Consider the following 13,282-nt stretch of genomic DNA (forward strand, 5'->3'; position numbering starts at 1 on the left):
TGTTTGAAGAGCTGAAAAAGGATTACTGTAGTTGGAGGTAGCAAATGAGAGGATACTAACTCAAAACCAGCTTAGAAAGAAAAACAGGTGTTGGGCCATATAGGAAAGAAAGCAGCCTAGATTTAAAATGCAAAAGCTACTGAAATGTTGCTTTTAGACAAGATCTGGTGATTTGTTTTTAAAAAGACTCCTTTCTAGGGTGTTGAGAAGGGTTAGAAGCAGTCAACAGGTGACAGTAAAGTAAGTAGTCAGAGAGAATATATATTTTGAAGATAAAATTGATGGCACTTGCTGATGGATTTGATTATGAATCGAGAAAAACAGGAAGATGTGAGCAAAAGGGAAGAAGCAAGAATAAGTCTTAAGATTTTCGGCATGAAAAACTGAATCATTTACAGAAATGGGGAAGACTGGGAGGGGGCAGAAAATTATGAATTGTTTTGAATAAGTCAAAATTTAGGACAAATGTCAGGTCTCTAATTGGAGATATCAAGTATATACCTACACAAAGTTCAATGAGAGGAATGGTCCAGTTAAAAATACAGCTGATGCCCATTTCTCAGGGATTCCATATTAACAAATCTGTCTACTCAATAAAATTTATTTCTAACCCATAAATCAATATTTGAGGTGCTTTCCTGATCATCTGTAGACACACACAAAGCTTCAAAACAATCTGAGTCACCCTACAAGCATGTTCCCAGGCAACACTCTGCCTTCTTGTTTTAGCTCTCATAAAAAAATATATATATCATATAAAACACATAAAAAAGACTCTTGGCCCTGGCCGGTTGGCTCAGTGGTAGAGCATCAGCCCAGCGTGTGGCTGTCCCAGGTTCAATTGCCAGTATAGGCACACAACCATCTGCTTCTCCATCCCGCCCCCTTCTCCCTCTCTTTCTCTTCCCCTTACGCAGCCATTGCTCAACTGGTTCCAGAACATTGGCCCCTCTGTGTTGAGGATGGCTCTGTACAGCCCCCCCACCCCCACCCCCACCCCCTGCCTCAGGCACTAAAAATGGTTTGGTTTACCAGCATGACCCTAGATGGGCAGAGCATCAGCCCCAGATGGGGGTTTCCTGGTGGATCCTGGTCTGTGCGCATGCGGGAGTCTGTCTATCTCCCCTCCTCTCACTTGGAAAAGAATAAAAAAAAAAGAAAAAAAGAAAAAAAAAGACCAACTCTCACTGGAAAGCTAGGGAAGGCTTTCTTGCAGAGGTAGCACTGTAGCTGGGTCTCACTGAAGGATAGGTAGAAATTGGTAGAGATATTAAAAAAGGACCTTTTGCCTGACCAGGCAGTGGTGCAGTGGGTAGAGCGTCAGACTGGGATGTGGAAGGACCCAGGTTCGAGACTCCGAGGTCGCCAGCTTGAGCGTGGGCTCATCTGGCGTGAGAAAAAGCTCACCAGCTTGGACCCAAGGTTGCTGACTCGAGCAAGGGGTTACTCGGTCTGCTGAAGGCCCATGGTCAAGGCACATATGAGAAAGCAATCAACGAACAACTAAAGTGTTGCAACAAAAAACTGATGATTGATGCTTCTCATCTCTTTCCGTTCCTTTCTGTCTGTCCCTATCTATCCCTCTCTCTGACTCTCGCTCTGTCTCTGAAATAAATAAATTTTAAAAAACCTTAAAAAAAAAAAAAAGTACTTTACTAGAAGAAAAAGAGATAAATAAACACAGAAATCCAACTAATGGTAATGCCACAGGGGTAATGGTAAGAGATTAACTCAAGATGAGGTTAGATCTTGAAGAGGTTTGAGTGACATGTCATAAGCTAGATTTTATTCAAAAGGTGATGGGGAAACTACTGCAAAGATGTGAACATGAAAAGTCACATTATTTCAGTGGGGCTTTAAAACAATTTAACTTAAGGCGTCAACCTGGAAACAATGAGGTTGCCGGTTCAAAACCCTGGGCTTGCCTGGTCAAGGCACAAATGGGAGTTGATGCTTCCAGCTCCTCCCCCCTTCTCTCTCTCTCTCGCCCTCTCTCTCCTCTCTAAAAATGAATAAATAAATTAAAACAATTTAACTGACATGAGTGGATAGAAAGGATTGACAACAAAGAGACTAGAAGCAGGAAAACCAGTTAGGATGTTGTTAGGATACTCTAAGCAAAAGGAATTAAGTGCAAATGTAGGACAGTAGCAGTGGAACTGGAACAGAAGTAATGACTACAAAAGACACAGAATACTATTAGAATGATCTATTGGCTACAGAAAGATGAACCTTGCCTGACCAGGTGGTGGCGCAGTGGATAGAGCGTCAGACTAGGATGCAGAGGACCCAGGTTCGAGACCCTGAGGTCGCTAGTTTGAGCGCGGGCTCATCTGGCTTGAGCAAAAGCTCACCAGCTTGGACCCAAGGTCGCTGGCTCAAGCAAGGGGTTACTTGGTCTGCTGAAGGCCCGTGGTCAAGGCACATATGAGAAAGCAATCAATGAACAATAAGGTGTCGCAACGAAAAGCTGATGATTGCTGCTTCTCATCTCTCTCCATTCCTGTCTGTCTGTCTCTGTCTATCCCTCTCTCTGATTCTCTCTGTCCCTGTAAAAAAAAAAAAAAAAAGATGAACCTTACAAATTTTATCCAGATGAGGCAAACATAGCCATCCACCGTATCAGCAAAAAGGTGGCTTATATGGTTGTTTACCAGGCACAAAGAATAGGAGTTATAGAACTATTTGGGAGAGACACCTTACTAAATACATTATACATTCAATAATTATTTATTGAGTGTCAAGCACTATGAAAGGCAATACAGTAGCAAACAACAAATTACTACCCTTTTTTTCACTTAGCTTATAGATATTGACAACTGCCCCATGGCAAATCTTTATAAGAATTCCTACACTAATAGAAAAATAACTTATTTACTAAAACAAAAAAAATTTTTTTTTTTTTTTTTTAGAGGCAGAGATAGACAGGGACAGACAGACAGGAACGGAGAGAGATGAGAAGGATCAATCATCAGTTTCTCGTTGCGCGTTGCAACTTCTTAGTTGTTCATTGATTGCTTTCTCACATGTGCCCTGACCGTGGGCCTTCAGCAGACCGAGTAACCCCCTGCTGGAGCCAGCGACCTTGGGTCCAAGCTGGTGAGCTGTTTGCTCAAGCCACATGAGCCCGCGCTCAAGCTGGCGACCTCGGGGTCTCGAACCTGGGTCTTTCTGCATCCCAGTCCGATGCTCTATCCACTGTGCCACCACCTGGTCAGGCAAAACAAAAAAATTTTTGAAGTTGATCCTGGTGATGTGCTTTCAAGTTAAGTTCAAAGCAACAATTGTTTTTTTTTGTGTTTTTTTTTTTTTTGCATTTTTCTGAAGCTGGAAACAGGGAGAGACAGTCAGACTCCCGCATGCGCCCGACCGGGATCCACCCGGCACGCCCACCAGGGGGCGATGCTCTGCCCATCCTGGGCGTCGCCATGCTGCGACCAGAGCCACCCTAGCGTCTGAGGCAGAGGCCACAGAGTCAACCCCAGCGCCCGGGCCATCCCTGCTCCAATGGAGCCCGGCTGCGGGAGGGGAAGAGAGAGACAGAGAGGAAGGCGCGGCGGAGGGGTGGAGAAGCAAATGGGCGCTTCTCCTGTGTGCCCTGGCCGGGAATCGAACCCGGGTCCTCCGCACGCTAGGCCGACGCTCTACCGCTGAGCCAACCGGCCAGGGCCCAAAGCAACAATTGTTAAAGACCAACTATCTGTGATCTCACATCTATCTACATCATTGCTCAGATAAAGTCAAATGAAAATTTTTTACTAAGTGCCTGTTTAATACTCACAAATGAACTAGGTGTCATGGAAAATGCATGGGAGATAACAATGATTTCCAAAAATGCCAAGAACTAAGATCAGGGAAAAGTGCCACCCGCTTCACTTTTAATAGGGGAACAAACTGCAATTCATGCCCTAAAAGACCTTTGGCAAGATATGAATACAAGATAAAACCCAAACTAATGTAAGAATAAAAAAAACCAAAACCCACTTATGAATGTTTTAAAAGCTAAACATCACCAGCTCTAAAAATAAAAACAAGCTACTAGAAGCAAATTTGGAAAATTTGTGTTAAAATGCAGATTTTCCTGGACCCAGTTCAGATATTTTGAATTTATAGAGCAGTAGAGAGGCTCAGGAATCTACACAAGACTTCAAAGCAGGTCTACTGCAAGTAGTCAGGGTAACACTTTGAGGAATTCTGCAGTGTTTTAACTTACCTAAGATCTTCAATTTATAAGCAAGATAAGCTAAACAGAGCAAGGTTAAATGCCTTACTCAAGTTTAAAGTTCCTCATCTCTGCCAGGTTGACAGAGTTGGGCCTTTGCTGTTTCTTCAGCCTCTCCTCACTATCCTGTCGCTACCCACTTCAAAATTAAATTCTGTGTCTGTTTCTTTCATTGTCACCTGGGCCCACAATGGGGTTGGTTGCATTGTTAATTTTTTTGAGTATATCTTTTTCCACAACTGGAGTAAAAAGCTCCCTGGGGAGAAAGCGAGCTTTTACTTTGGTATCCCTTCACAGTGAAACATGAATAATGTATTCCTTTCCACAGGAATCTGCAAGCAGTATCCTGCTTTTCTTCAAGGATACTTAGCACAGAGCAAAGTTTATGAGTACTAAAAAAATAGCAGTTTATACTTCTTAGCTCTATAGTGTTGTTCTGTGTATCATGCCATAAAGCCACATACGAAACCAATTTAGTAGGTCACAAATATCACTAAAGAAAAACAAGTTAGATATGTGTATGAGAAGATATGTAATGTAAATGTATTTCTTACTGTCAGTTGCAATTGGGAAAGTTTGAATGTCACAACTTTATAAATGTTGACAAACTCCAACACATCTTTACCATTAGGTAGACAAAGATATTTTCTTACCCAATTAACATCAACCATTAGGTTTTTTTTTTTCTTCCCATTCTCCACTCCTCAAAGCTAACAGAAGATTTGTTTATTCATTCTCCCTTTCTTTCATTCAAATAAAGAGAAGGGATAAGCCATAGGTCTGATGAGCATTTTTCACAGTACAACTTTCACAGGAGTCTGTGTTCTTTAGATGTGTCATCTGAGTGCTATGATGCATTTTGCATAGCCTCACAAAGCACCTGTCCCTTGACACAAATCTAGTCTATCTGAAATTTTAGACATCCCAAACAGGGCTTTGATGTTTTCACAGCCTGCTTCAACCACACAGGGATTAATTAATTAATATATGTGGTTTTTTCAAGATCACTTTTCCTCATCTTGAGCCAGGTTCTCTATTTCCACCATAACATTACTTTCTGGTAATCCTTGATACTCTCTACAAATTTAGGTATCATTACATATGCTCCAAATAAGTACTATATTCTCCTCTATTAACTAAAGGTAGTATTCATATTGGCAAAGTTGTACCCCGTTGCAGGTTTTGTATGTATCTTGCATCCTTATTCAGCATGCAAAATGTGAATACTTATCTAGGCCCAATAAGGTACTGTGATCTGTCAAGTCTCTAATACAGCTTTCTTCTTTGTACTGTTACTCTCATTACTTAAGTTTGAATTCCCACTTCCTCTAATAACTTTCCTAAATTCTTCCGATGGAATTGTCTCCCACCCTTCAAACCTCATTAACACTGCTCACACTTATACAGCACTTTTCAGTTTATGCAATATTAGAACCACTTATGAATCTGTCTCCTACACTAGTGTCTCCACAACTGACTCTAAAAGACCTCAGTATATACCTCCCACTGCCCAACAAACACCAAGTGAATTCAGCATGGTTTAAGGCCTTGCTTACACTTACTTTACTGCATTTAAAAGGTGAAGAGCTTAATTCAGTGGATGTAAAAATAGTTTAGGAGCACACCCTTTATACTGCTGTTCAACTGTAAAGTATATTTTTTAAACAAACAAAACTATGAAAGATACAATGGAAGAACCACGGGGAAAGGGCAATAAAGAATGAAATAAAACACGAGACGTGATAGAACGGATGTGATGCTCTCTGCATTTCCCTACGTGGCCCGGTAAATCGGGTGCCGGAAAACCTCTGTCAGCCTGCACCATTCTGCCCTGTCATCCCTAGCACTCTATTTCTAACCTCCCACACCACTTTGCTGAACTTGCCTTGCCGTCTCCCAGGGCCACGTACTCGACAGTGTATCAAACAACCGACTCCCTCTCGCCCTGCTTCTGTTCCGGCCTCCATTGGCCACATTTAGCGGATAAGAGTGGGCAACCATTTCCCTTTAACAGTCCCCACTAAAATGGAAGTGCGTCTAGACCTGGGTACCTTTAATCCTCTGTAAGCCCCAGAGTTTTTAGGTCACCGTATTTCTTTCAGCGCTACCGTCTCGCTGCGACTTGACCTAGACGTCGGTCTTGCAGGCGCAGTCTCTCCCTAACTTCCCGACACCACCTGAAGGTCCCACTACACAGGCAGCGCACTCCGCGGGCCCCAAGCAGAGTTGGGAGGCTGCTTTGGCGGCCAAAGTTCCCCAAAATGGCTTGATCTCTGGGCTCTTTAATTTAAAAATATCCCAGACCGCCTAACTTCCTTCCTCGAAACTGTCTCAGCCGCCCGCCCCACACTTCCCGAGTTTCCACCGTGCCCCCGAGAGCCCCCTCCACCCGGGAGACCTGCTTCCCGGCTCCACTGACCTCGCTCGCCTCCCTTCCCGTCCCCGGCTGGCGCGGCCGAGGCTCGGCCTGCCGCTCGCTCCCGGGGGCCCCCCGCCCCAGCTCGTCCGCCGCTCCTCCCCTACTTACTTTGGGCTTTTCGGGTAATTTCTTGCGGTTCTTCTTCTTCTGCTCCTCGCCCCTGAGATTCTTGAGCAGGGCTAGGTCGTCAGGGGCCGAAGCCGGGGCGGCCGCCGCCTCCTCCCGCTTGCGGGGCGGGCTCCTCCGCTTCTTGCGGGCGCCCGCGCAAGCCGCGGCCCAGCCGTAACCCAGCAGGAAGAGCAGCAGCAGCCCGAGCGCGCCCGTGCCCACCAGGATCACCCAGCCCGGGTACCGCTTCGGCTCCAGCCCCAGGTCGAGGCCCAGCTCGGTGCGCAGAAAGCCTAGGCCGACCGAAAGCATTTCTCGCAACCGGGCCGAGCCCTCCTCGGCCTGCTGGGCCAGCGTGTCCTGCCAGCTCCGTGCAGCCATCTTCCCTCCCGTCAGAGGGACTCACGGGGTGACGCTGGGCGCAGGGACGCCGTGGAAGAGTCGAGGGAAGCAAGGCAGGGCCGGGCCGAGTGCCTCAGGCCGAACGCATCGCGCCGGAGCCGGGGACCGGTCGCTGCCGCCGCCTGGAAGAGAGGGGGCTTCCCCGTTCCCCCCTCGTCAGCCTCACTCGGCCACCGCCAGAAGGGGGGCGGCGGGAGGGAGTGTCTCCAGCGGTGGCCGCTAAGCGGCGTCTCGGCGCCAGTGCCAGGCCCAGCTGTCCTCCCCCGGCGGAACAATGGCGGCCCCAGCCGCGATCCACGCCGCGCGCGGGGACGACGGGCCAGGACCGCGGGTCACGTGGGAGCCGGGGGGCGGGGCGGAGTGTGACGCGGCGGGCCCGCGGGGTGGGAGCTGTTGGGGCGAGGGCGAGGCGGCTGCGGTTGGCAGTGACTCTTTCGGGCCTGGTGGAGGAACTGAGCACGGGGACTGGTGACTGGACGGGAGGCCAGGAGGAGTTAACTCGAGAGGAACCTCCGCGGGGTGGCTGGTGGCTCGGAGCTAGGAGACGTGGCGCTTTGAATGAGTCCGGGGGAGGGGCTCCCGTAGACGCTGGAGTTGCGGGTCAAGGGGCTGGGCCGGCGGCGGGGAAGGGTGAAGAGTGAGGAATGGGGTCACAGGGTCTGGGTCAAAGTCTCCCCTAGTAGGAGTCGGGCTTCTTCATCCTAATTCTGGGAGTGGTGGTGTAGTACAAGCGGCTATTTCCCCTGAGTCACTGGTTAGTTAGATGGTTCCAAAGTGGGTTTAGCTGAGTCTGAGACCGGGCACTCCTCTTGCAGGGCCTAGATTTAATTCACAGAATAGGCGTTTCTCTTCGGGGGCCACGAACACAAACTGCGTGGCCCACTAATCGCCAGCCTGGCTGGGGCGCGTTCGCGTCGTCTTGCTCATTCACACTTGATCTCGCTGTTACTCACCAGAATTCCAAAGTTTGTGGGCGGCACTGTTTACCTACGACTTTGTAGCTTCACTAAGAGAATCACACTAGATTGTATTTAGATGTAGCAGTAGCTTCTTCGTTGCCCGTGAAGTTTTTATATACTACAAGAGTACAAAGGAGTTGTAAAAATTTCTTTTATAGGCTGTGTTGAAGGATAGGAGGAAATGAATTACCTTTTCAGATTTTAATTACAAAGATGATGTTTAGGTACTACATTAGGGTTTTTAAACTCCATTAAATGAAAATTAGCATGTAAAAAGTGTCTGAAGTGAACTAAATAAAATACATGCTTTCTCAAAAAATAGAAAGGGGATAAAACTAATACGACCAAATACCAAAATATATTAGAATATTTTGACTTACTTTGTAACTGTTGTAATGCATGTTGTGACTAAGGGGTGGGAAAGACTTTTGTAAATAATAAAAATAAACTATTAATAAGCTTTATACAGACTTATTGTTGAAGACAGTAGACATTACAGAGCAAAAAACTCAAATGTCGTCGAATCTGCTTTAACTCTATCTAAAAGGTTCCAAATTCCATTTATGTTTATGAAATTAGGTTCATGATCCTGCATTTATGTTTTATTGCCAGAGACCAGAAATGAGAGTGATGACTTTGCTACATTCCACTGCCCGTTCTAGTTTAACACTGGTGGATTTATGGATTAAGCTATTGTACAATAATGTCAGGGTTTGCCTGTTCCTTTGGCAGCCTAACAAATATTATGTAAAATCATTATCACCTTTTACTCGTGAATGTCCCTTAACCTTAAAAATAAAATCCATGTTTAATGTATTTGGTAATACATGCAGTCATTTTTATCTATAACTTTATAGTCATCATTCCACATAATTATATTTTAAAAACAAAAATGGGGTCTTACACTATTTACTGTTTTGCCCTTAATATGGTCATGAACATTCATGTCAATTGAAAAAGCCATTCTAATAAAGCTCACTGGAACACACTTGTACGTTAAGACCCACAAGTTAAGTTTATTAACTTGCAGCAGAATAAAAATTAAGTAAAACAAATGAAGCAATGTTTTTTGTTTGTTTGTTTATATTTTTCTGAAGTTGGAAACAGGGAGGCAGACTCCCACATGCGCCCGACCGGGATCCACCCAGCATGCCAACCAGGGGGCGATGCTCTGCCCATCTGGGGCGTCACTCTGTTGCAACCAGAGCCATTCTAGCGCCTGAGGCAGAGGCCACAGAGCCATCCTCAGTGCCGGGGCCAACTTTGCTCTAATGGAGCCTTGGCTGTGGGAGGGGAAGAGAGAGACAGAGAGGAAGGAGAGGGGGAGGGGTGGAGAAGCAGATGGGCGTTTTTCCTGTGTGCCCTGGCCGGGGATCGAACTTGGGACTCCCGCACGCCAGGCCTATGCTCTACCACTGAGCCAATTGGGCAAAGCAGATTGTGTGTAAAAGAGTTAATATCAGGTCTGGGCCTGAGTAGACTCAGAATCCTAATTCTGTGTAAATGGCAAAGTTAAGTGTATGAACCAATATTAAGTTCAGGCTACAATAAGGAATAAAAAGGATTGATTTGATCAAATGGGTCTGTAGCTTGGGAGACACAGATACAGGAAGCAAACTAAGTGTGTACTAGGGGAGACAGAGGAGGCCCCCTTTTATAGTGAAAGTTCCTATGGGGTGGGAGGGTGGGTTGGAGGCTTCCCAATTAGGTTCATTTGACATAAATGAGATATCCAAATTTGTATACCTCCCTCTGGTCTGAGTCAAGTAGTCCTGATTGGTCATTATGGAGCAATTCTGATTGGATTGGGCAGGTCTTAGTTCATTGGTAGAAAGACAAAACCAGGAACTCCATATGATAGTTGACTCAGCTGGGTAGACAAGCAGACCATAGTGAGAGAAGCCAGGAGTCAGTCTGAGGTTCTTTCTGGTATATAGAATACATGAGAAACCCCTGTCATCAAATGACTGCCAGGCTATTATTTATAGACTTTGGGCCCTCAGTTGACCATGGAAAGTCAATCTCAACAGAAAAATTCCTTTTTGAGGTTCACTTCAAAGGAATCTTCTCAGGGTCTACAAATGTGAAATGTTTCTAAAACCTCTTACCTGAAGCACCTGGGTTGTAATTAAAGGCTGCTTTTTCTAAGAGTAAAAGTGATTTATAGAATGAAATACCACTCATAAAAAGAAATAGACTATATACATGCAACAACGTAGATGAATCTCATCATAAAAATGCTGTGTGAAAGCAGGCAAGAAAAGAATGCATATGTACTATTTGATTCCATTTATATAAAACTAGAAAATGCCAATGTCACTTGATTAAATTTGATTTTCTAAATAAAGTTATAAAAAATTTAAAAAATAAGTGTTCTCTTAAACTCTTAGAAAAACCTAGAAAATGCTAACTATAATGACAGAAAGCAGATCAGTGGTTACTTAGTAGGGGTCAGGGAGTGCAAGGAGAAGTGGGAGGGAGGGATTACCAAGGGCTACCAGAAAACTGGGGAGTGACAGATTGTTCATTATCTTTATTGTTATGGGGTTTTTTTAAATTTATTTTTTATTTTTCTGAAGTTGGAAACGGGGAGGCAGTCAGACAGACTCCCGCATGCGCCCGACTGGGATCCACCCGGCACGCCCACCAGGGGGCGATGCTATGCCCATCTGGGGCGCCGCTCTGTTGCAACCAGAGGCATTCTAGTGCCTGAGGCAGAGGCCACAGAGCCATCCTCAGCACCCGGGCCAACTTTGCTCCAATGGAGCTTCGGCTGTGGGAGGGGAAGAGAGAGACAGAGAGGAAGGAGAGGGGGAGGGGTGGAGAAGCAGATGGGCGCTTCTCCTGTGTGTCCTGGCCGGGAATTGAACCCAGGACTCCCGCACACCAGGCTGATGCTCTTATCACTGAGCCAACCGGCCAGGGCCACTGTTATGGTTTTATGAATATATCTTATGTATGTCCAAACTATCAAATTGTATACTTTATATATTATAGTTTAATATATGTCAATTATACCTCAATAAACTATTAAAAAATTTTTTTTAATTTTATTTCTTTTTTAATTTTTTTCTTTCTGAAGCTGGAAATGGGGAGAGACAGACAGACTCCTGCATGTGCCCGACCGGGATCCACCCGGCACGCCCACCAGGGGGCGAAGCTCTGCTCACCAGGGGGTGATGCTCTGCCCCTCCGGGGCATCGCTCTGCCGTGATCAGAGCCACTCTAGAGCCTGGGACAGAGGCCAAGGAGCCATCCCCAGCGCCCGGGCCATCTTTGCTCCAATGGAGCCTTGGCTGTGGGAGGGGAAGAGAGAGACAGAGAGGAAGGAGGGGGTAGGGGGTAGAGAAGCAAATGGGCGCCTCTCCTATGTGCCCTGGCCGGTAATCGAACCCGGGTCCCCCGCACGCCAGACTGATGCTCTACCGCTGAGCCAACCGGCCAGGGCAAAAGAAATTTTTTAAAGAGTGGCCCACATGGCTCAGATCCTTAGAAAACTAGGATGTTTCATTCTCACTGATGGGATTTCTAACAGTTTTTGCCAGTCTATGATTTTAAAAAACAAGATTTCTCAACATGATGATATCCTTGATGTTATTTATAACAAAAACAGTTTTTGGCAGATTGCCCTGGATATTGTGGAGAGCCAGCAGCGGCAGGAGGCCGGGGCTGAGGCTGAGGCTGAGGCTGAAGCTGAGGCCTGGGCTGAGGCCAGGCCCAGGGCTGCAAGCCGGGCAGTGGGAGCTGGTGTTTTCAGTTCCTCTTTGGAAGATGAGGAGAATCGGGCTGGAGTTGCAATCTGCAGTCTCCAGAAGGTGAAAGCCCAGCTGAAAGCAGCACCTACTACGGCCCTGGTAGGTCTGCGATTTTGGGACATAGGGCTGGACAAGCTTGCCGGAGCAGAGATGGAAATGCTGACTGCCATTGCCACGTGCTCCTCTTTGGGACAGTGTAAGACCTGCCAGGACAGCAGGGATGAGGGGGGTGGCTGATGCCCCATGTGCGTGGACTGATTTCCTGGATTACGACTGGAGTGGGCACTGGCTCCTTTCTTGGATGGATTTACGGATTACGGATTTTGGACAATGTGAAATACCCTGATGGGGGTGGGGGGCGGCTTTGCAAGAAGCACTACCCTGCCCTGGGAAGCTTTTCCTGTGGCTAGAAAGAAGGCTGAGGATATTTTGCACTTTGGGCTAAATGCTCAGAGACTGGTGAAGTGTACCTTTGTGATTATTGAAACTGTATGATTTGTGCTGTTGTAACTTGTGTAATGTGCTAATTTCCTTGCTCAGGGATGCCAGTGGTGTAGATTGTGGGTAGTAAAGTGAGCATAGGGGTGGATTGTTTGGCAGATAAAATATATTATGCTCACTTTGTTAAAGATGGCGCTGCCCACGTGAGGCCGTCGCCCAGGTGATATTAATGTGTGTTGAGAATCCTTGTAGCCTGGGGCTTGGTTTTGGGATTAAGCCTTTCCTACCCTTTTTGATGTGGGGCGGTACAATCCAATCATGCCTCAGAGAAGTGACCTTTTATTAGAGACTTCCTTATTTTGTATATTGGATTAAAGGTTATGAATCTACACTATAAAATGGGGGCAGAACAGGAGCTTGCTCTCTTGGTTCCTGAGATTATCATTAGAGGAGAGAGCACAGCAGAAAGCAGAAGGAGGCCACGTGTAGTAGGCCAGGAGAAGCAGCCAAGATGGCGGAGTGTTGAGTGAGAGGCCAGTTTGTGCAGTTTGACGCTGGAGAAGGAAGGAGATGGGAAACAGAGGTGAATAAGTCTGGTGAGCTAGAAACTTTTGATTCTAGGAAACTCAGATAAGTCAGTAGCTTTGTGAGCACTGAATGTGAGTGGGTTTTGGAGCCCAGTGTGTTTGTTTTTACTTGCCCGCCAGGTGCAAGCTAGGATTAAAGACTATGGCCCACCAAAACAAAACAAAACAAAACAGTTTTTTACATTCACTTATTTTCTGTCTCTACTGTAATTTAACATGCTTTATTGTTGAATAGTCAGATTATTTACAGGTTTTGTTATTTTTCCCCCATTAAATGCAATTCTATCATGAACATACTAGTAACTAAATCTTTGTGAATATCCATTAGCTATTTTTTTTAATTTATTTTACTTATTGACTTTAGAGGGAAGAGAGAGAGAAAGGTGGTG

The 13,282-nt window shown here is 45.9% G+C and overlaps 1 protein-coding gene across 3 annotated transcripts in view; it reads right to left on the reverse strand.

The window, feature by feature from the left end:
* MTDH (metadherin) overlaps nt 1-7,444 on the reverse strand; it is a 74,169-nt gene extending 66,725 nt beyond the window's left edge. The window contains exon 1 of one of the 3 annotated variants that reach the window (XM_066266002.1): nt 6,750-7,444. In XM_066266002.1, the coding sequence (XP_066122099.1) occupies nt 6,750-7,130 (381 nt within the window). In that variant the 5' untranslated portion in view covers nt 7,131-7,444. The remainder of the gene's footprint in view (nt 1-6,749) is intronic. The other 2 variants (XM_066266004.1, XM_066266003.1) reach the window with 2 other exon arrangements.
* Between the last annotated feature and the right edge of the window lie 5,838 nt (nt 7,445-13,282).

Source organism: Saccopteryx bilineata, chromosome 3, assembly GCF_036850765.1.
Source record: "Saccopteryx bilineata isolate mSacBil1 chromosome 3, mSacBil1_pri_phased_curated, whole genome shotgun sequence".
Lineage (NCBI taxonomy): Eukaryota > Metazoa > Chordata > Mammalia > Chiroptera > Emballonuridae > Saccopteryx > Saccopteryx bilineata.